Source organism: Penicillium argentinense (assembly GCF_028826775.1).
Source record: "Penicillium argentinense strain IBT 30761 chromosome Unknown utg000009l_segment0_segment0, whole genome shotgun sequence".
Classification (NCBI taxonomy): Eukaryota; Fungi; Ascomycota; class Eurotiomycetes; order Eurotiales; family Aspergillaceae; genus Penicillium; species Penicillium argentinense.
Window position 1 is genome coordinate 350,684 of NW_026622668.1, and position 21,259 is coordinate 371,942.

Consider the following 21,259-nt stretch of genomic DNA (forward strand, 5'->3'; position numbering starts at 1 on the left):
CCAAGGTCCACCATCTACTCATCCGAGACTGAAGCAAATCGTTCCGTCATGGATTGGAGGATCTTCTCATACTTGGCCGACACCTCTTGCTCGTTGTCGGGGACTTCGAACTTCATGCTCCGCAGGGCACTCTGCAGATCTGCGGTGGCATCGCGGACCTTGTTCCAGTTCTGGCCCTGAGCAACAGCCTTCTGTGCCTCGTCATGGTAACCCATGAACGCCTTCATCATGTACTCGGTTTTCCACAGGGGGCAGAACTGATCGTAGTCACTGTATCCGTTCTGCTGGAGGAAGTCCTCCTTGAGCATCGCGGCCAAATCCAATGTGATCTTGTCGGAATCGCCCAGCGCCGCCTTACCGATCAGTTGCACGACCTGGTCCAGATCCTCGGACTTGGACAGCAGCTCACGGATCTGATCACGCAGGCGAGGGAAGTCGGGGTTGTTCTTTTCGTAGTACTTGTCCAAAACGGCGTTGTACTTGCTGTAGGACATGGAGGTGTTGACGGAGGGGAAGTGCTTACGCTGGGCCAGCTTCTTATCGAGACCCCAGAAAACTTGCACAATACCCAGGGTACTACTGGTGACGGGATCGGAGAAGTCACCACCGGGGGGACTGACGGCACCGACGATACTGACACTGCCCTCACGCTCGGGGCTACCTAGAGCACAGGTCTTACCAGCACGCTCGTAGAAAGACGCCAGCTTGGCACCCAGGTAGGCGGGGAAACCCTGATCAGCAGGCATCTCTCCCAGACGACCCGACAGCTCACGCAAAGCCTCGGCCCAACGCGAACTGGAGTCGGCCATCATGGCCACGTTCTTGCCCTGGTCACGGAAGTATTCAGCAATGGTGATCCCGGTGTAGATGGAGGCCTCGCGGGCAGCGACGGGCATGTTGGAGGTGTTGGCGATCAAGCAGGTACGCTTCATGATGGGTTCCTTGCGACCGTCGATATCGATAGAAAGCTATATATATCAAGATAATTAGTCCTCGCTCGACTATCATATGTGCATGCACGTAGAAAAACATACCTCGGGGAAATCCATCAAGACTTCAGCCATCTCGTTACCACGCTCACCACAGCCAACGTAGACGATGATATCACTGTTCGAGAACTTGGATACGGACTGCGAAATGACAGTCTTACCACATCCGAAAGCACCAGGGATACAGACGGTACCACCCTGGACACTGGGGAACAGGGCATCCAGCACACGCTGGCCGACGATGAAAGGCGCATCGGCGGACAGCTTGTCGCTGGTGGGACGGGGTACACGGACGGGCCAGGTCTGCATCATCCCGAACTCGGACTTCTTGCCCTCAAACTCGACCTCCAGCAACTTTTCCTCAACGGTGTAGCTTCCAGCGGGGGCTATCCGTGTAATAGTACCCCGGGCGCGGGGGGGCAGAAGAATCTTGTGGTTGTTCACCAGACTGTTCTCGAAGACGGTACCCCAGATGTCACCGCCGGTGATGTGGTCGCCGACCTTGAAGTCGGCGGGCTTGTAGTCCCATTTCTTCTCGCGATCCAGCGCATTGACGGAAATACCACGAGGGATGTAGATGCCCTTGGACTTCTCGGAGATGGCACGGAGGGGTCGTTGAATACCGTCGTAGATCGTCTCCATCAAACCGGGACCGAGCTCAACGGAGAGGGGCTTGCCCGTCCGCGTAACGGGGTCACCAACTGTCAGCCCGGCTAGATTGCAGAAAGAATTCCCATTAGCACTGTTATCGGGGGGCCGGTCGGAGGATACGTGGCCCGGGGAAAAGGGAGGAGCTATACCAGTTTCTTCGTAGACCTGGATAGTGGCCTTGTCGTTATCAATTCGAATAATTTCACCCGAGAGCAGGTCATGACCAACTTGACACTAGAGCGGCGGCATCAGTAAATGCATGGGTAGACATTCCGGGGGAGGCACTCGGGGAGCTCAGGTTGCGACGCACCAGCTCGTACATGGCACAGCCGATCATGTTCTCAGCGACCACAACGGGGCCGGAGATGGAGAAGATGGAGCCAAGCTCCTTGTTATCCTTTGCCGGGGCCATCTTGGACAGGGGAGTGGGAGGGGTGGACGGGGAGATGGAGGTCGAGGTGGAGGTCGAGCTGGCTGTAGCGGGCGAGTCTGGAAGCGGTGGCAGCTCGGGCGGTGGAGGCGCTCGCCGGGGACTGGGACTGCGCTCACGTCTGCTCAAGAGATCCAGCAGGGACGGCCGGGCTTTGAGTCGGGGCCTTCCAATTCCTAGCATTCGCTTGGGATAGCAGTGGCAGATTGGGTCTGTCGTCAGGAACGGTGCAGGTCGGACGAGGGGGTGCCCAGCAGTCGTGGAGTCCCCCTAAACTGTCATCCAATCCTCGAGCGACCTCTCCCGGTGGATTGGCGGCCGGCATCGGCCATGTTTTTGGAGAAAGAACAGGGGTAGGCACTGCCGATGGTATGGGTGTGGAGGAAACAAACAAAGAATGAGTCTAGAGAAGCAGCGTGGACTTTTTCATCTCGACCTTCCTCCCCGCACATCCCCCGGATATCCCATCTATACACCCAACCCTCGCAGAGATTCTATATCGTAAATCTGGGATAATTCGAAATTTGAACAAATCATCAGATTGATCCGCTATTCTAATCTCTGATAGAATTCGAGTGTGTCGTGCTCTTTACTTTATGTTTGCTCCAGCGTATGTCTGCAGGTACCCGCGTAAACAAAGTAGCAGCCCAGATATATATCCCCACCTCGAGCTGTTTTTTGTACCACACATTAGCCCCTGATTCTTCATTTTCGCAGAGAGTTATTTCATGCTTTACGGAAGAGACGACCGTGCTACATAACTTGCATGTGATACCTCAGGTGAACAGTAGGAGGGAAGGTGTCCTAAAGAGGCATACAAGTTGTTGCCCTTGTGACCGATGTTCACAAGACCAATCACCAGAGGCTCGGAGGACATTAGTGCATTTATGAAGTACCCCAATGTATTGCTATGACTTAACTCATATTAGCGAAGACCAGACAAAACGCGGAGATCAACAACGGGGTCGATCCCGTTCACATGCTAGCCTTCACCCCGCCTTGCCCCGGACCACGGACCACGGTTGAAGCGGTGCCACGACTGTCATGAGCAACCTGTGCGGCACTCTATATATTCAAAAGTCAAGCGGAGAGGATGCAAGCTGATCTGTTTGCAACGGCAATAACTGCTCTGCCCTGAAGTGTCAATCTACGACTTTGACTCGAACACGATGGTCTTGAAGAGGCCCCGAAAGGGAAATAGCACCGAGTGCCACTACTGGGGTTACTCCTTTCACTGGACCGATCTCCACCGCTCGGAAGAAGAACTACACCCTTTGGTTCATACCTATGACTCGCTAGCCGACGAGTGCGTGACAAGGTTGAACAGGATCCCGACGGAGGGAGACTCGGACAAGCCTTTCAAGAAGGACCTGTACGCCCTGCTAGAGAAGCATGCCGATAAAGACCCAAAACTGCAGGAGCTGTGGACGCAGGTCAATACCATCCCGGATTGGGTGGACTGGGCCCAGATCCAGCGCGGCCAGGATGTCTTCTTTCGATATGGTCTCCCGATATTGAACGTGGTGAGTTTGAATTTTGTCATGGTACACTGCTTGATCCTGATGATTTCGAATAGCTGAGCTTTGAAAGCTTGCTAGGCGGCATGTGAGTGATATTAACCCTGAATGATTACCCTCTATCACAGGTAGTAGTATTATCTGACTATATGCTGTCCGTCGGCTTAGGGGCGCCATCCGCGTCGTCGAGACCCTTGCACGAACTGGTGGCTTCGGTGCCAAAGTAGTCCGTCGCCGTCTGCTCGAAACACTCCAACATGTTCTTCAGGTAAATAGCTCGGCGGAAGGAATGAAGCCAGGAGGGGAGGGTCACGTCTCGTCCGTTCGTGTGCGGCTACTTCATTCCTGTGTCCGTTTGAAGATCATGAGTCTTGTGGAGCAAAAGCCTGACTACTATGATATCGAAAAATACGGGACACCGATCAATGACCTGGATTGCATCGGCACCATCAACACCTTCTGCAGCTCAGTCGTATATCTGGGACTCCCTCGTCAGGGAATCTTCTTGAGTACACAGGAGATTGAAGATTATATTGCCCTCTGGCGGCTCGTGGCTTACTACATGGGAACCCCGACCGAACCCTTCGAAAATGCCTCTCGAGCTCGCGCAACGATGGAGTCTCTTTTGATCTCAGAGATCGATCCCACGGAGATCGGCAAAGTCCTGGCGAAGAACATCATTATCGGTCTGGAAAATACCGCCCCGGCCTATGCCTCGAAGGAATTCATGGAAGCGTTGAGTCGGCTCTTGAATGGTGATATGCTTGCGGATGAGCTCGATATCCCGAGATCTACGCTCTACTATCGTCTCATGGTCTGGGGATATTGCTTTTGGGTTTCGGGCGTCTCGTATGTTGTTCCGAGGATTTCGTTCCTCGATCGATTTGCAATATCGGTATGTAACCTATCTCTGTGCGTGATCCACTTTATACTTGACTGACATTTCACTCAGGTCCGCCGAAAATTCTTCAACAGAATGCTCCTGGACGAGAAAATGGGACTGGGAGGGGAAGCGCGATTCGAATTCAAGTATGTTCCCACATTGACGCGGACCACACGCGTGGGACAACGACGCAGTACCAAATTCGAAAGGCCAGGCGTCGAGAACCTGGCGAGGTTGGGCTTGCTGGCTGCATTTACTGGCATCGTCACAATCTGCCTAAGTCTCCTCTTTGCATTGAGGATTTTGCCTGCCAACCCGCTACTTCAAGTTGTGCGAGTCTGATTGCTTGATGGATTTGGTTGAGCGGCAGTCCGTTGCTACAATTGTATTGTTGAAATTCTTTGATCACCATGACGCCATGAATAGCTATATCTTCCAATATATTTTGTCTGTGTCTTACATTCACAATGTCGTTTGGATGCGTCAAGGCATCTAGACTATTCCTGCGCCACCATGATTGATCAAGGTCTCATAGCGCCCTTCCTCGGCGCGCTTCAAGCCTGCGTCTCCGTATTGTTGACCATGTGCTATGGCGTAACCGGACGCCGACTCCGGTTGATCCATGATTCCACAATAAATGGCATGGCTGTATTGGGTGACAAATTGTTTCTGCTAGCCCTGATCGTGGTCATCCTGAGAAAGCATCTTGACATGGGCACCGCGCTGAACTACATTCCTGTACTGGTAGGTGACTGATTCTCTACCCTCGGATAAGCCTCGAATCTGATGGGCATCTGTTAACGGCCGCTTTCCGAGAGGCAACCACTGCGAGTGTGGGCTGGCATCTACACCTTCATCTCGATCGGTATAGGACATTTGGTGTCGCGGATGTTCCAACTCCCGCAACTGGTCACACCGGCGTGCGCATTCAACAATACCACTTCCCTGCCGCTCCTCCTCTTACAGTCTCTTGACAGCGTTGGAATCCTGCAAGTTATATTACGAAAAGGAGAAGATGCGATGGAGGAGATCGAGAGAGCACAGAGCTACTTCCTCGTCTGTGCCGTGGTGAGCAAGACGATCGCCTATACGTCGTAGGACCGAAGATGCTGCACGATGGCGCCGATCTTGATAGCCACAGCCACCTAGCGGATGAAGATACTACAGTTCAAGTACTGAAGAGCAGCCACAGCACTACCCAGAGCGCGACGACGACGAACAGCTCACCGAGAACACCTCGCTGCTGCCCCAGCGGGCCCAGAAGGCGCCCAGCAGGTGGTGAGCAATCGCATGCAGTGCTGGAGTCACTGGCTCGGCTCGCTCTTCCCGCATCGTATGAAGCAGGAGCTCATGGCTGCCTTCGGAGATCCATTCGCAGACCTCGCCGTCGGGTGCACCCTGCTGGGTGCCTTACTGGGGCTGGTTCGGGCGCTGCATCGGGCCTTTTTCGCACGCGACGAGGATGGAGGAATTTTCCATGCGTGGCCTAATGACCAGCGTACGAAACATGGGGCACCCCTTCACGACGTTGCAGATCTTCATGGTTGGGTGAAAACTGGGCGTCACGATTGAATGAATGGTCGCCGAGGGTGAGGGCGATTCGGGCCGGATAGCAGTGCGAGTCATCACGACGATCTTCCTGGTGCGGTTGATGGTTTGGCCGGCGCTGAGCATCTCGCTGGTTTATGGCCTCGCGTGGTGGACGGCGCTTCTCGGGGATGATCCGATGCTGTGGTTCAGCATGATGCTCATGCCGGTCGGGCCGCCGGCGCTGGTCATTTCGGGGCTGGCAGAGCTGGCCCAGGAGTCCGAGTCGGAAAAGATGGCGATCGCGAAGACCCTGGCGGCCCCACTGCGACTTCTGGACTGGGCAAAGCTGCTGATAGGACCAGATCATGTATGCCCTGACGCCGTGCGTGTGCTCTACGATCACGGGGCCTTTAAAGGCGTCGGAGGCGGTCTTGCTGGACCGCCGGATGGCGCTATGACGTCTACACTCCACGACCGAGATCGAAGGCATTCAATATTCAATCAATTTCACCGTACTACCGATACATCATGGCAAAAAGGAAGGCTCGATGTCACACATCATTAACTCTCGTGGAACTCCTCATTTCGCCTGCACCATCCCTCGTCGACTACTATACGATCGTCATAGGTACTGTTCGGTGCGTAGTCGGGGCGTTTCATGGGCAGGATTTACTTCTAGAAATAGAAAAAGAACACAGAGTCAGCTTTTCCATCCTCATCACACTTTACCCTAGGGTAGAATTGTCTCGGGAGGCCAAGGATGTCACATACTCCGCATCCCTTGCAGGAACAGGTGTCGTCGCAAGTGCAGCCCTGGGGACCGGTACAGGTGCAAGTCGATCCGCAGTCACAGCCCATGTTGAAGAATTCAGAACGATGATCGATGGGTGGTATGTAGCAATGTAGAATGGAAATCTGATATTGCGTGATCTAAGCAATCGATGAAAAACTCTCCACGACGCGCGCGCGGAATGGCTTTATATCGGCGGGAGGCTGCTGGTAGGACGGTCATCATGATGGCGTCAGTGGAGAAACTGAACCAGCGATGGCATGCCAGTCGTGAGATCCTCGGAGCTCACATCCAAGGAACCCAGGATCAAGCCGGCAATCCAGCGGGAGAACCGTATGTAATGCGAGCTGAGCGGAGGAACGAGTATGGATACCATTAAACCATCCTCGGGTCCTCATAGTAGTTCTCCCTATACTCCGAGTCTCTCTGGGGCGAGAAGTACTTGGTGTGTCAGGGTTCGACTCGTATACTACCAACCACAACAGGCGGGTATAGTAGGCGAATATACGGCAAACGAATAGTACAAATATTTCCAGACGTAAGCTTAACGTTCGTAGTTTGTCCCTCATCACTGCAGAGAACACAGTCAGTCGACCTCACCGCGCTTGGCAGATCGGGCTATCAACCCTGGGCGGCCCTTCAGGTACTCATTCATAGTCACGGCAGGATAAAGACAGCTCCAGGAGCTCCCCAGCGTCAGCAGCTCCCCGAGAAAAATCGCACGGTCGGCACTTCGCAGTCATCAGCTGAGGGTCTTTTCTCATCTTGTGACGCGATTTACCGCACTTTGACGCCTGGTGGGTTCCCGTCGGTCCTGCCTTGCCGGCCTCCCAAGCTCAAGAGTGGACCTCCCCCAATCTGCGATAAGCAACCACCTGAACCTCCGCCCACCACCTACACTTCAACCTAGTCCTCTTCCCCCGGCGCCTCCCCACCCAGTCCAACATCGACATCGCCGTGGGACGCGTTTGCAACACTTCAAATCGACCTGTCTTCTTTGGCCAGTGGTTGCGGCGTCTCGTGCTGGTCTCGATCGATCATCGGACGCTTCAATAGCTCTCCGAGTCGTTGCTCGATCCCCACGGTCTGCTCACCTGGTTCCAACAACGAGCCAGGGGACCGAGCAGAGCGCAGCTGTCGACCTGGCCACCAATCTGCCCGACCGATCCTTCACCTCCGACGACCCTGATCCTCCTTTGCCCAGCAACCCCACGCCTGCATCCGCCGGCCCTCCTGATCCATCCCCATCCGTTTCTGAAGTCACCTCCGCACCCGCCGTCGGCCCTGCCACCCACCCTGCAAACCTACGGCGCCCGCGGTCTCCGTCATCTAGCCCCCAAAGCTCTGAGTCAACGTCCTTCACGGCAACGGCGTCGGACTCCAGACCCGCTGGGGCAGCGACGGCTCAGGACGACGCAAGATACCCACCCGGCCGGGATCCAGGCCGCTCTCCATCCCGCAAACGCAGGCGTCTGGTAACCATGCGTTCTGCCGACACCCTCTCGTCCACAAACGGCTTTTCCCAGGCGGCGAATGGGCCCACGCACTCGAGAAAGTCCAGCCTGAACGGCCAGTCCTCCCGCCCCGGGACCGCCAACGGGGACTCATATATGAAGCCCGCGCGGACACGAGATGATTCCTACTACGGTCATGACCGGGAGGAGGTCACGCGCATCTTGATTCAGAGCCTCTACGAGCTAGGTTATCACGACGCGGCCTCTACGTTGACTGCCGAGAGTGGCCATAAACTGGAGACCCACGGTGTCGCCAACTTCCGGAACGCCGTGCTGGATGGTCGGTGGTCGGAAGCCGAAAAGATCCTCATTCAATCATTCCACAACGAGTACCCCGCGTATGCTAAACCATGGGAAACGTGGGAGGAGCATCCTCTTTTGCTCACAGAAACAGCCGAGCGGAATGAAATGCTCTTCCTCCTGCGCCAGCAGAAATTCCTCGAGCTCCTGGAATCCCACGATCTCGCATCGGCGCTCGTAGTCCTCAGACAGGAGCTGACCCCTTTGAACTATGATATCGATCGTCTGCATGCCCTTTCAAGGTTCGTTGTTCTACGTGTGCCGAAGCCATCTCCCGGAATACCAATTCCACTAACGCCTCGCCCCCAAAGTCTTCTTATGTGCCCTTCCGAGCTACTGAATACAACTGCTGCGCAGGGCTCCATCACTACAGGCAGAGAGGCACTTCTCGCCGAACTTTCCAGTAAGAATCCATCGCTGCCACTACTCAGTTCGAACTCTGCTGACCTCGTCGAAGAATCTATCTCCCCTTCCGTCATGATACCCCAACACCGACTAGCAACTCTCTTAGACTTCGTGAAGAAAACGCAAATCAGTAACTGCTCATATCACAACACTGTCGAGTCACCCTCGCTCTACTCGGACCATTTGTGTGACAAGAACGATTTCCCCCGAACCGCTGCTCTTGATCTGACGCGGCACTGCGATGAAGTGTGGTGCTGCGAATTCTCACATGATGGCACGAAGCTAGCTACTGCAGGCAAGGATCGTGTGGTGTTCATCTACGATACAACCAACTTCTCGGTCAAGACCAAGCTGGCGGAAAATCACATTGATGGAGTTGCTTGCGTGAGCTGGAGCCCGGATGACACAAAGCTCATTACCTGCTCTCACGATAAGCAAGCTCGTGTCTGGAACGTCGAGGTAATGGTATCTGGGACCGAAACAATTCCGAAGCGGGACTGACCAAATGCAACAGAATGGCCGTTGCCTTCTCACGATTGATCACCACAGCGAGCCTGTTACCGCCGCTGGATGGGCCCCGGACGGCGAATCGTTCGTGACCGGCTCTCTCGACGTAAATTCGCAGCTCTGCCATTGGAGCATCCGCGGTCCGTCATTGTTCAGGTGGAAAGGCACATTCCGTGTTCAGGATTGCACGATAAGTCCCGACGGGAAGTGGCTGGTCGCAGCCGATACCGAGCACAAGGTTCATATTTACAACTTCGTTACCTACCAGGAAGTTGCTTGTCTTTCGCTCTCCAGCAAGGGAACGTCTGTGTCTATCAGCAAAGACTCCAAATATCTGCTTTTGAACCTTGCGGAAGGCGAGATCCAGTTGATTGATCTCAATTCGCGTCAAGTGGTGCAAAGATACACGGGCTACCAGCAAGGCGTATATGTGATCCGCAGTTCATTCGGCGGTGCGGGGGAAAACTTTGTCGTGAGTGGCAGCGAAGGTGAGTACTCCTTTGGTTCTCAAATGAAATGGACTTTGCTAATCACAGTCATCAGACTCGAAGATCTACATCTGGAACAAGACAGACGGCCAACTCGTCGAGGCTTTGGACGGGCATGCCAAGGGATGTGTCAATGCTATCTCCTGGAACCCCACGAACCCAAGGATGTTTGCCTCGGCAGGTGATGATTGCGTTGTACGAATGTATGCTTTGTGTCTTCGTCAACCCCTTCCCTTGCAGACGGCTAACAATCTCCATAGCTGGTCACCAGAAAACGACCGCCCTCTCCTCACGCGAGGTTCCGCTCAAGCTCAACGAACAGGACAATCATCGAATGGATTCCGTACCAGCGCTCTGAGAACGACAAGTACACTCTAGGCTATTTGAATGATAAGCCTAGTTTCATTTTTCTCGTTTTGCATCAGACGGTTTGTATTCGATGTACTCGGTGGGAAGGGCAGGGAACGAACCTTACTATCTCTGTTTTGAAAGATTGTCGCAACCATAAACTGTTTGCCACTTTTTTTTCTATCTCTGCTTGATTACCTATGTTTCCCATCTATGTTTACCCCCTATTGTTCCTCCATTTCTCTCACCCGTGTACAGATACACCTCTGAGCCCACATGCCGTTTACTGTTTCAACAGTTACCTAGGGTTAGCAGTTAGCATCAAGTGTCAAGGAAATCTACTGCACCATGAATCATTGTTCTGTTGACTTGGATACTTTATCTGCTAGCAGCGTAGTCTAACATGGCCTAGGCCCGAATGACCCGGACATTCCATTGCTGTGGGATTTGCGGTGGGAGGATATCAAGTTTCAAATCTCGGAGATGGTTCGCCCTTCTCGCCTCGCATCTAGCTGCCGATAATAGGTTCGCTTCACTATCGTCTCGAACCTGACCATGTCTTTCAGTCTACCGCTTGATCCCTTAAGCTCTATCGTGGAGGTAGTATTCTTCTCTTTCCTGCCCCGGCTCTTCAGGTTCGCAGTGTTATCGGACGGAAGAGAGTTGCATCTAGTAGGACCCTCTACAACTTGATCACCATATCCACCCGGCTACTAGGATTGGGCAACTTTCCACGTTGTAAAACAACACCTGTGGAGATGAGCTGACTATCTTGTCTCAGGACTTCTGAGATTCTCCAGGCTGGTGCCCTCTTACAAATATTTGTGTTTCTCGGGCTAATAAAAACCTCTCCCATGAGCACATTTTGCTGGCAACGGACATCTCTTATTAGCAAAAGCCTTCCCAGTAGCATCTTTTACAGCCCGTCCAGGGCGATGACAACTGCTGGCGGCGACGGGATTTCACGGGATTAGCAGTATATAGTAGTATATTACAATTGTAGGTTTTACACGACCTTGAACAGTACTAATTTTTACCATCCTCGTCGTCTTTCTGAACTGAGTCGTAAGTCGCACGTGAAACCTCCAGGGCATTTGAATGAATTTCGTAAGTATCATTATCCGCGAATGGACATCTTGTCTGGCAATTTCAAACTGTATCGATCGTGTCAGGAAATTGTCAGATGCGCGATTGAAGATGATTACACTTACTATTATCATGAGTTTCTCCCTTTCCTCCGCGCTTGAATCGCCTTAGATAACCCTAAGAACGAGATTGAAAAAATTCCGAGTCTCTGCGCATGAGAAAGCATTACCCCCGGCATTCTGCTCCATTCGCACATAGACAAACAATTGAAGAAAGCAATGGTTACACAATGTGTGTTGTTTAACCGAGAAGTTCAGCAACTAAAAGAGGGGGAAAAAAACGTCGTCAGCTATGCTCTGGAAAAGAGGACATTGGAACAATTTACCGTTCATGGGCATTTCGTCGATCTGGGTCGAGTAGTACAACTCGATGTCGCGAAGGATGCGGACGTCATCATTCGTGACAAAGTTGATAGCAACACCCTTGCGACCAAATCGACCACTACGGCCAATACGGTGAATGTAGTTCTCACGATTGGTCGGCAGATCGTAGTTGATGACCAGTGAAACCTGTTGGACATCAATTCCACGGGCCCAGACATCAGTTGAGATCAGCACTCGGGTGTTGCCCTGGCGGAACTCCTGCATAATGCTGTCGCGTTCCTTCTGAGGCATCTCACCGTGCATGCTCGACACGGTAAAGTTAGCCTCGCGCATCTTGTCGGTCAACCAGTCGACCTTGCGGCGGGTGTTGCAGAAGATAACGGCTTGAGTGATGGTCAGGGTATCGTAAAGATCGCAGAGCGTGTCGAACTTCCACTCCTCCTTTTCAACAGCAATGAAATATTGCTTGATACCCTCCAGCGTCAGCTCATCACGCTTGACGAGAACACGGACGGGGTCAGTCATGAACTTGGTAGTCATGTCCAATACGTCGTGGGGCAGAGTAGCCGAAACAACCACTACCTGTGTTGCAGGCGGGAGGTAACGGTAGACATCATAAATCTGCTCACGGAAACCGCGGTTGAGAAGCTCATCGGCCTCATCGAGAACGAGCATCTTAATGTGACGCGTGCGCAGGTTACGGCGGCGAATCATATCGGCGACACGGCCGGGGGTTCCTGAGACAACATGCTGACCATAGTCAAGCTTGCGGATGTCTTCGCCAACATTGGTTCCACCAATGCAGGCGTGGCATTGAACGTTCATGTAGTCGCCGAGGGCCATCATAACGGATTGAATCTGTGTCGCAAGTTCGCGAGTCGGAGAAAGAACCAGAGCTATACGGAAATAACTTAGTTAGCATTGTTCACTTCTCTTACCAGCTGGGTCTGTAGCGTATGCATACCTTGGGTCTCTCGTACAGCAGTGTCAATTACCTGCAGGGTACTGATCGAGAAAGTCGCCGTTTTACCGGTACCGGACTGGGCCTGGGCGATGGTATCGCGACCTTTGCAGATCTGGACGATCGCACGCGACTGAACAGCCGAAGGAGATTCATAACCGTAAGCGTAGATTCCACGAAGAAGGCTCTCTTTCAGCTGCATATCCTCGAAGGTCGGCGCTACCGTGACCTCCTTGGAGGTATTGAACTCCATGCGGTCTTAAACGTCAATCTCGTCAACGTGGAAATAATTGATTGAGTGTGGGAATACTCACCATCAGCGCGCTTGTCGATTCCGTCCGCCATGATGAAGGGATCGCGATTTCTTCTGGCGGCAAGAAGTAACCTGGGGGATCCGAAAGGTAAACGGAAAAGAAGTTGAGTTCACGGGGACCTGGATGATCATATGACTTTTTGCGATCGCGCATCGTATCACGTGCCCATCCGCAAAGCTGCAGCTTCAAACGCGAACCCGACCGCCTTCGCGCAACTTTCCCCCTCCAAGGCACCGGACACCTTCAACTTGTGCACACATTTCCTACCCCACCGACTTGTGTCGCACTCGCCCTTTCAAGATGTTGTCCGATCACCAGCGAACCGGTCAGGAAGATCTGGAGAGACTCGAGGTTGCCATTGCCGATCGGCTTCTCGAAGATCCGCGCAGTGTAAGTCTTCAAGAACGTGCTTTTAGGAAGAAGGGAGGTGTTAACAAACAATGGCGTCCAAAGGTTCGACGGCCTCTGATCCGTGACCATGAAGTTGCAGGTTTTTTGAAAAATCTCGAGGAGCGATCTAAGTACATCTTGGAGGTTTACGAAGATAATCATGGAGATCGCGCAAAGGAACTACAGTCGATCAAGACCGGCGACCCATTCGAGGGGTTTTACAACAAGCTTGCCGAGATGAAGGCTTACTACAAGAGATACCCGACCATTCGTGCCGAAAATCTCGAACGTTCGTACAAGCGCCGTCAGCCTGAGGAGGGCCAAAGAACCAGAATCGGCGAAGAGGTTGATAATATGTTCACCGGCGAGGAGAGATATGGATGGTATCTCGATTTGACCACAATCCACCAAGATTACTTGAACCTGCCTGGGGTCAAGCGCCTGCCCTACATCCAGTACCTTGACGTATTCGACAAGCTCACTCCGCCCGATTTCCCGCTCCAGCGGAAGGATAAGATTTCCGACAAATACTTCAATTACGTCGGCAACCTTGCTAAGTACCTGGAGGGCTTCATCAAACGTGCCCAACCACTTAAGAACCTTCGCAAAATCCTTGCAGGCATTGACGACGAATTCGATAAGCAATGGGCAGCGAACGAGGTCCCTGGATGGACATTTGAAAGGACCGGGGGCACGTGGTGTGCCGACTGCGAAAAGCTCTTTATGAATCACAACATTTACGAGCACCACTTCTCCGGCCGCAAGCACATTCGTGCCGCCAAGGCCAAGAAAGCCGCCGGCGAGTCGGGTGAGAAGTCCTCGGCGCCTCCGGCCAATGCTTCCCCGTTTGGCGCCCAGGAACGTGCTATTGCATGGCGCGAACACCGCGTGCGATGCCTGACTAAGGAGCTTCAAACCGTACGAGAAGCAACGCGCACCGAGGCTGTGCGCAAGCGCGGTTTGACGGAGCGGGAGCGCCAGAATGAATATGACGACCTGATGGCTGAACCCGATTACACTGAGGATGTTTACGACGAGCCTGAATCTGATGAAGATGACAAAGATGACAACAAAATCTACAATCCCCTTAAACTGCCTCTGCAATGGGACGGAAGCCCCATTCCTTTCTGGCTCTACAAATTGCACGGTCTCGGGGTTGAATTCCCGTGTGAGATTTGCGGTAACTTCGTCTACATGGGTCGTCGGGCTTTTGACAAACATTTCAGCGAAGGCACGCACCTCTACGGCTTGAAGTGTCTCGGCATTACCTCGAACACCAAACTCTACAACGAAATCACTGGCATCGCAGACGCTATCCAGCTTCGGGATAAGCTGGAGGCTGACCGCAAGAAGGAGAAGGAAGATCAAGACAACGTCGAGCAGATGGAGGATAGCCGCGGCAATGTCATGCCGAAGAGAATTTACGATGAGTTAGTCCCCCCCACAAACCACCACCACCACCGCCATGAACCAGCTAACAGTTTTCAGTCTTCGCAAGCAGGGTATCATCTAATCAGGATGGTGTTTCTTGCAGTTTCTTTTGCTCCTTGGAGTGTTTTTTCGCGGTTATTTTCTTCGGGGACGGTGCATCCCCATGGTTATGTATGATTTAGAAGCTAGGAGTTCGGCGAATAACACGGGCCCGGTCGCTTTGTCACTGCACTCATACAGTTTACTGCTGGCCATTTTGCATAAGTGAGACTAGAACCTGTAACAACCTTGGGTGCATTTCCCTTATGCTCTCCTAATCACTGGGATGAGCGCCTCTATATATCACCAGTAGTCACGTGTTTTCGTGTTTCCATGGAACGGTCCACTCGCGAATTTTCGCGTTCTAACTCGCTCTCAAAACTGCTAAGGGTCACTTTGGATTCAGATGAATGGAAGCTGTTTCACGTGAAGTTTCATGGGGTTCAAATTCTCCTTCCTCTGTGACTTGCTATCAAGTCTAGAGGAGAACCGGATCACGAAGACCGCGTCTAAGCCCGATCAACCTAACCTTCAGACAATCCGACAGTGGTTTGCACGACATGACCGTCACATCAACCACGAGGACACCAACAGGCTAGCTTTGCTCTCATGCATGTTCCCAGAAAAACGCACTGACCGTGTATTCTGGCTCCAGGCCACGTCCTTAGCAAGAGTCATCGGCCGGTGCTTAGGTCTAGGCTCGTCACGACTATCAGAGTTAGACCAATGGCGGGAATCGGGTGGTCCTGATCTGGGGAAATGTGTCGAAAATGTGATGCGACAAGCGGAGAACTATGTCTCTGGCGGCCGAGAAGTGACTACGGAAGAGATTGATCATGCCTTGGGGATGATTGCATCCCGTTGTCGTTTCTCGCGACCCCAGGTCCGCCGCACGCAGACTGCCGTTGACGTTGAAAGCTCTCTTTCTCCCCTTTACCGTCGCCTGAGCAGCCGTGATGCAAAATGGCTCACTCGAATGATCCTCAAAAGTTACGCCCCTGTAGTACTCCCTCTGAAGCACACTTTGGAGCGTTTTCATTTTCTACTTCCACATCTTCTCCAATTCCAAGACACGTTCGAAGGAGCGTTGGAAATGCTCGACTCAGAACCGTTTGCTCACTTTCCACCGCGTCCGGAATCAGAACTTGCTGCCAGTCTGTGTGCGACTGCTTTGGGATATCTGCGGCCACGTACGGGGATCAAGATCGGTCGACCAGAATACTTTAAGGCTCGCAGTATCAAGCATTGTCATCAGATGGCCAATGGCCGCCGAATTAGTGTCGAAAGAAAGTACGACGGGGAATACTGTCAGATACACGTCGATCTCACACATAAGCGAACACCGGTGCAAATATTCTCCAAGAGTGGCAAAGACTCAACCGAGGATCGTTCCGGCATTATTCCTGTGATTGAAGACTCACTCCGAATCGGATCGAGCAAATGCAGATTCATCCATCGATGTATTCTCGAGGGCGAGCTAGTGGTATGGAGTGATAAGCGCGAGGGTATTGCAGGCTTTCACAAACTTCGAAAGTTCCTTTCTCGCTCCGGGACTTTGATTGGAGTTGACAGTGATTCCCCGTCCGTGAAACCTCCCTACTACATGTACGGACCATCACTAATGAGAATAATTAGCCCCCAGCCTTACGAGCATCTGATGATTGTTTTCTTCGACATACTTCTCCTAGACGACGACGTCTGTTTACGAAATCCCCATCGTCAGAGACGACTGCTACTTCAAGATGTAGTCCAAAGAATTCACGGTCGAGCGGATCTTGCAGAGCAGGAAATACTCGATTTCGGTCGTCCGGGTAGCCAAGAACGAATTGGAGTCAGTTTTGCTAAAGCTATTGCCCAACGTTGGGAGGGATACGTCTTGAAGGCCTGCGACGAACCATACTTCCCCATCTACTCGGCTGGCACTAGTCCTTCATTTGGAAGATGGATCAAGCTCAAGAAAGACTATGTCCAAGGCCTTGGAGACACTGTAGACCTCGCATTGATTGGAGCCTATTATGATTATCGAGATGCGGCCGCTCTGCCGGCACTCGAAAATCTCAAGTGGACACATTTCTTGGTTGGGTGTCTTCTGAACAAGGATGCGGTTCTAGAATTCGGGGAAACTCCTCGTTTCCGAGTTGTCGACGCACTCAATCATCACTGCATGCACAAAAATTTGCTTCGAATCCTGAACCATGTTGGCCAATTTTCTGCTCGCGAGCCGGAATATTTCGAGACTTTCTCTGTCGAATACGGGCGCAAGGACCTCTCCGAGGCTGCTGTTTTCTTCAAAAAGCCTTTTGTTGTGGAATTGATGGGTAGCGGTTTTGAAAAGCCTTCTGGTGCCAGATACTTCGCACTTCGTTTCCCACGCATTCTAAAAATCTACACGGATCGGACATTTGACGATGCCGCGTCTTTTCAAGAATTACAACTTCTGGCCGATGATGCCCGCTCTATACCGACTGATGAACTGTCTACAGAGACAGAACAATGGCGCAAGCGGCTGAAAATGGAGAAACTGACCAGCCACTACATCATTCGAAGATCACAAAGCCCATCGTCGTCGACGTGCAGCTCAATTTCTGATTCTGAGGCGGATTCTGCGTCAGGGGACCTCTCCACTGCGCCTAATTGCAAGGAGGTTATGCAAGTCTCGGCATTGAAGACGGGTCATGCACAGCCCCTGGCTTCTGTGAGCACCGGCGGTCATGATCAGACATGTGAAGGACCGAAGGAGCTTCCAGCTGTATACATTGACGAGTCGGCTTCTTCACCAGCTTCAAAGAGCCTTTCTTGCGATGGAAATGTTTTGACTGAGAACGAGAATTTATCATATCGGCAGAACTCCAGTCAACGAAGACGTGACAATATTGATGAGGCCCCGGGAAAGGAAACGAACTTTGCAAATTATGAAGCACAGGCCAATTTCGAATTTGATATCTCATCGACTTCACAAAACAATCGCCTCGTTCCAAATGCACGTCGGTCGTGCATCCAGTCCAGTAATCACCCTCAGGCTGGCAAAGACACAAGATCTAATCATCACAATATTTTACGATCCCCTCTAATGACAATTCCAGTCTACATGACCGGCAGATCCTCAGAAACCGATGCGGGGCTCATGGATTTCATCCGGGCGCTGAATTCCGACGAGTCAAGAGTTTCCCTTGCACAGTCAAATCCCCGCGCTGTGGAAGATGGGACAGCTTTCGGACTGGTCCTGTCTATCCCCAGCAAAACAATAATTGGACAGGATATCCTGCGGGTAGGGCATGCTCTCAAAGTGCTATCTGATTCATTCCGCCATGAAGTGCCTGATGGCCTCACTACATACAAAATCTTCTTCTTAAATGCTGCGATCTTGGCACATGTCCCTCAACCTGAGGACGAGAAATTTTGCTTACAAGAAACTTGGTCTAGACTGGGCCCATTATTCTTCTACGCTTGCGCCTGCTGGGACCTAGGCAGGTACGAGGAAGAGTCAGCTGCGGGTATTATTGCAAATGCAAATCCTTGTGCGACAGTCAATACTAGCAGTTTTAAACTGAAGACCTCCGGCGATCTTCCCAGTGCTCTGTCGGTGACATTTCTAAAGAGCGACATTCTGGCTCTGGGGGAATGCACATCCGCCGAACGGGCGATCGAGTAGCAACACCATCCAAAAGAATCCCCCACCCGGATTGGAATCAAAACTGCGAGCACCTTTTTTGAGCCGCATATTATCAGTAAAGTCTCATATTTACTACGGGCTACTTTGTGGGAGTATCAAAGTGGCGCGTTGCATACAACAATGAAGTTACCCAGTCTCGCCAGAGCGTTAGGGACAGAAGCTTTCACAGTGAACATATGATCGTTTCAGTGATTAGTCCGGTTCATATGGATATTTTTGAAATGGTCAATTAGGGGATCATTGAATGGACTTGCTTATGCAAACATGGTATCATGCCTCCTCTCTCCTTGCACGAACATCTCTCATTATCGCCTTCGCCTCCTCCACCTCCATGCCATCCTGGCACAACTCACCCGCCAGCTGGTCCGCCCTGTCCAACTCTTCCCTTCGCAGAGCATATTGAGCCAGCCAGAGCCGTGCCTTCGATGTTGTGGCAGTAGGATGGTGCCAGGTTTCTGCCACATTGGAGTCGCTATTCTGCATCGCAAAGGATGATGTACGGGGCTTGCGTCGACGGCGGGGATGGAGCGTGTTGCTCGCATCATCGCCAGAGACTTCAGCCTCCATATCACTTTGAGCTGCATCTTCGGAGGCGGAAGAGTATTCGTTTTCATCAGACTCCTCGTCGTCAACAAGCGCGCCGCCGGATTCTTGTGCAAGAGTCATTTCCATGTATCCTGCAGCTTCTTCCTCCTCGCCGAGCTTTTCATAGAGAGAAGCAATATTGTACAGGGTTTCGGGCTCGAGAACTCTACGAGCACCCACGCCAGGACTTGCGTTGGGCGCTGCATCATCTGTATAGTAAGACCCAGCAATGAGAGCACGCTTGAGGGCCCGGATAGCATGTTCAAGCCGCTCTAGTTTCGTGTAACATGATCCGACCGCTTGCCACATCTTTGGGTCATAGGGCCGAAGGGCTGCAGCGCGCTGGTAGTAGAATAGGGCGTAAAAAGACATGTCGAGCACTTCATATGCTTGGCCCAGACCGTACCAGGCACGGTAATCCTTTCGATTGACGTCCACAGCACGGCGATAGGATTCGATAGCAGTGTGCGTGTTCTTCATCTCGATGTACTCGTGACCCATGAGCGTCCATGCCGACAAGAAGCTCCGATCCAATGTCAGTGCACGGCGGAAATACATCACAGCCTTCTCATGTTCTGATTTGAGCGAGTAGTAATTACCGACGACACAACAGGTTTCTGGTCGGAACTTGTCGGTTGCGGTCGCGATCTGGGCGACAAAGGCCAGCCGAGCCCGTTCATTCATGACGTATAGGATGTTCGAGTAATGATCGAGACTATCCAGGCGATGGGGGAAGTGGCCAATATCTGGGAAAAGATATTTGAGGCTTCCTCGAAATCTAGGCAACGTTAGACAGGCATTTTAAAATGGTTGTGATAGAAAAATCACCTTTGGAATGATAGTATAGCAGAGCTCGCTGAGTCTTCAAGAATGCGCTGGTAGGGAAAATGGACTCCAGCTCAGAGAGAGCTTGGTATGTATCCTCAGTGGCTTGGTATAGCTCCTGGCTGCAGTAGACGTGGAATATGAGGGACATCACGTTATGTGGTAGTTCCCCCACTATTTGTTTTAACTGTTCGAGTCGTCAGCATCAGAACTTAGCACGGTAGGATAGCGGTTGAAAGGTCATACATCTTCAGTGCTGGCAAGCAAATCGTTGAGCTCCTGCCATGCGCCCCAGTGGAAGGGATTTCGGTGCACACTTCGGAGCAGCCACGTCTTCGCCAACTCCTCGTTGTGCCCTTTAAGAAGAACGACAGCATAGAGGTATTCTAGCCAGCCCTGTCCTTTTCCATCAAGCCCCTTTGTACTCCGCTCCTCAAACCACCCTTCTAAACCCTGGGCTATGTCAGGAAGCTCCTGGTTGACTGCTAGGCCATTGTCTGCGGGGCCTAACACCATCTCGGTTTCCTCATCTTTGCGCTTCTCCCCTGCCATGTACTTCGCATAGAGCGCAAGGAATAGTGATTTTTGACTGAGTCTGGGGTATGGGTTTCTCGGAGCATGGCCTTTTGAGCCTTGGAATGGAGATAGTTTTTCTTTTCCCTTGAGCGACGATCGTGATTGTTTTGGTTTCGAGCTCGGAGAGTTCAAGGATAGAGAAACTAGAGGAGTTTCCGATGGTAAAAACACGGCTGCACAGCGGTCGTATTCTCGGGTATCGAAATACGATTTTGCCAGCAGATACTTGTGGGCTTCTTGGGCCTCGAGGGCAGCTTCGGCGGGATCTTGAACGCGAAAGGGATTGTTGACAGGCGGGAAAGTTGGCTTCGTGATATCCATTGGGGACTCAGGATCTGTATCTTCATGATCAATCGGTAGAAGAGAATCCAGCATCTCTGCTGCCCTGTCCATTTACGCTAGCATTAGCTTCATCCACTCTTAAACTCAAGTCAAGGCGTGTATACCTACCACTTGGACGACTGGTATAGACATCTTTCTGAGCACTTGATCGTGGCATCCTCAAGTTGATATCTCAGCTCCTGTAAATTATCGTCCATTGTCACTGACGCCGGCGCAACGCACGCAAGACTTGGAAGTTATGCAGACCGGAACTCATACACTTTGGCGGATTTGCTTGTGGTTGCTTCGTAGCCGTGCGGATC

The 21,259-nt window shown here is 52.1% G+C and overlaps 8 protein-coding genes across 8 annotated transcripts; 5 read left to right on the forward strand and 3 right to left on the reverse strand.

Moving 5' to 3' along the window:
* Positions 1-14: 14 nt before the first annotated feature.
* Positions 15-2,253, reverse strand: N7532_007735 (H(+)-transporting V1 sector ATPase subunit A; the record flags this gene model as incomplete). The annotated part of the gene is made up of 3 exons (XM_056620227.1): positions 15-968; positions 1,035-1,874; positions 1,951-2,253. 3 exons carry the CDS (start codon positions 2,251-2,253, stop codon positions 15-17), a joined length of 2,097 nt encoding a protein of 698 aa, XP_056471033.1.
* A 986-nt stretch (positions 2,254-3,239) lies between these two features.
* Positions 3,240-4,812, forward strand: N7532_007736 (oxygenase MpaB family protein; the record flags this gene model as incomplete). The annotated part of the gene is made up of 4 exons (XM_056620228.1): positions 3,240-3,593; positions 3,647-3,675; positions 3,756-4,482; positions 4,540-4,812. The coding sequence occupies 4 exons, from the start codon at positions 3,240-3,242 to the stop codon at positions 4,810-4,812; spliced, it is 1,383 nt and encodes a 460-aa protein (XP_056471034.1).
* Positions 4,813-4,983: 171 nt separating this feature from the next.
* Positions 4,984-6,565, forward strand: N7532_007737 (Auxin Efflux Carrier superfamily; the record flags this gene model as incomplete). The annotated part of the gene is made up of 4 exons (XM_056620229.1): positions 4,984-5,214; positions 5,287-5,564; positions 5,673-6,031; positions 6,087-6,565. 4 exons carry the CDS (start codon positions 4,984-4,986, stop codon positions 6,563-6,565), a joined length of 1,347 nt encoding a protein of 448 aa, XP_056471035.1.
* A 1,232-nt stretch (positions 6,566-7,797) lies between these two features.
* Positions 7,798-10,382, forward strand: N7532_007738 (WD40 repeat domain-containing protein; the record flags this gene model as incomplete). Its single annotated transcript, XM_056620230.1, has 4 exons — positions 7,798-9,468; positions 9,524-10,004; positions 10,060-10,207; positions 10,265-10,382. Coding segments are annotated over 4 exons (2,418 nt in total), but the record flags the coding sequence as incomplete, so codon positions are not given.
* Positions 10,383-11,738: 1,356 nt separating this feature from the next.
* On the reverse strand, positions 11,739-13,127 carry N7532_007739 (ATP-dependent RNA helicase eIF4A; the record flags this gene model as incomplete). Its single annotated transcript, XM_056620231.1, has 4 exons — positions 11,739-11,758; positions 11,824-12,717; positions 12,786-13,040; positions 13,097-13,127. 4 exons carry the CDS (start codon positions 13,125-13,127, stop codon positions 11,739-11,741), a joined length of 1,200 nt encoding a protein of 399 aa, XP_056471037.1.
* A 269-nt stretch (positions 13,128-13,396) lies between these two features.
* On the forward strand, positions 13,397-14,999 carry N7532_007740 (SF3a splicing factor complex subunit PRP9; the record flags this gene model as incomplete). The annotated part of the gene is made up of 2 exons (XM_056620232.1): positions 13,397-14,916; positions 14,975-14,999. 2 exons carry the CDS (start codon positions 13,397-13,399, stop codon positions 14,997-14,999), a joined length of 1,545 nt encoding a protein of 514 aa, XP_056471038.1.
* A 393-nt stretch (positions 15,000-15,392) lies between these two features.
* N7532_007741 (ATP dependent DNA ligase domain protein) lies at positions 15,393-18,608 on the forward strand (the record flags this gene model as incomplete). Its single annotated transcript, XM_056620233.1, has 1 exon — positions 15,393-18,608. One exon carries the CDS (start codon positions 15,393-15,395, stop codon positions 18,606-18,608), a length of 3,216 nt encoding a protein of 1,071 aa, XP_056471039.1.
* Positions 18,609-18,899: 291 nt separating this feature from the next.
* On the reverse strand, positions 18,900-21,154 carry N7532_007742 (anaphase promoting complex subunit CDC23; the record flags this gene model as incomplete). The annotated part of the gene is made up of 4 exons (XM_056620234.1): positions 18,900-19,984; positions 20,043-20,226; positions 20,286-21,000; positions 21,066-21,154. The coding sequence occupies 4 exons, from the start codon at positions 21,152-21,154 to the stop codon at positions 18,900-18,902; spliced, it is 2,073 nt and encodes a 690-aa protein (XP_056471040.1).
* Positions 21,155-21,259: the final 105 nt, after the last annotated feature.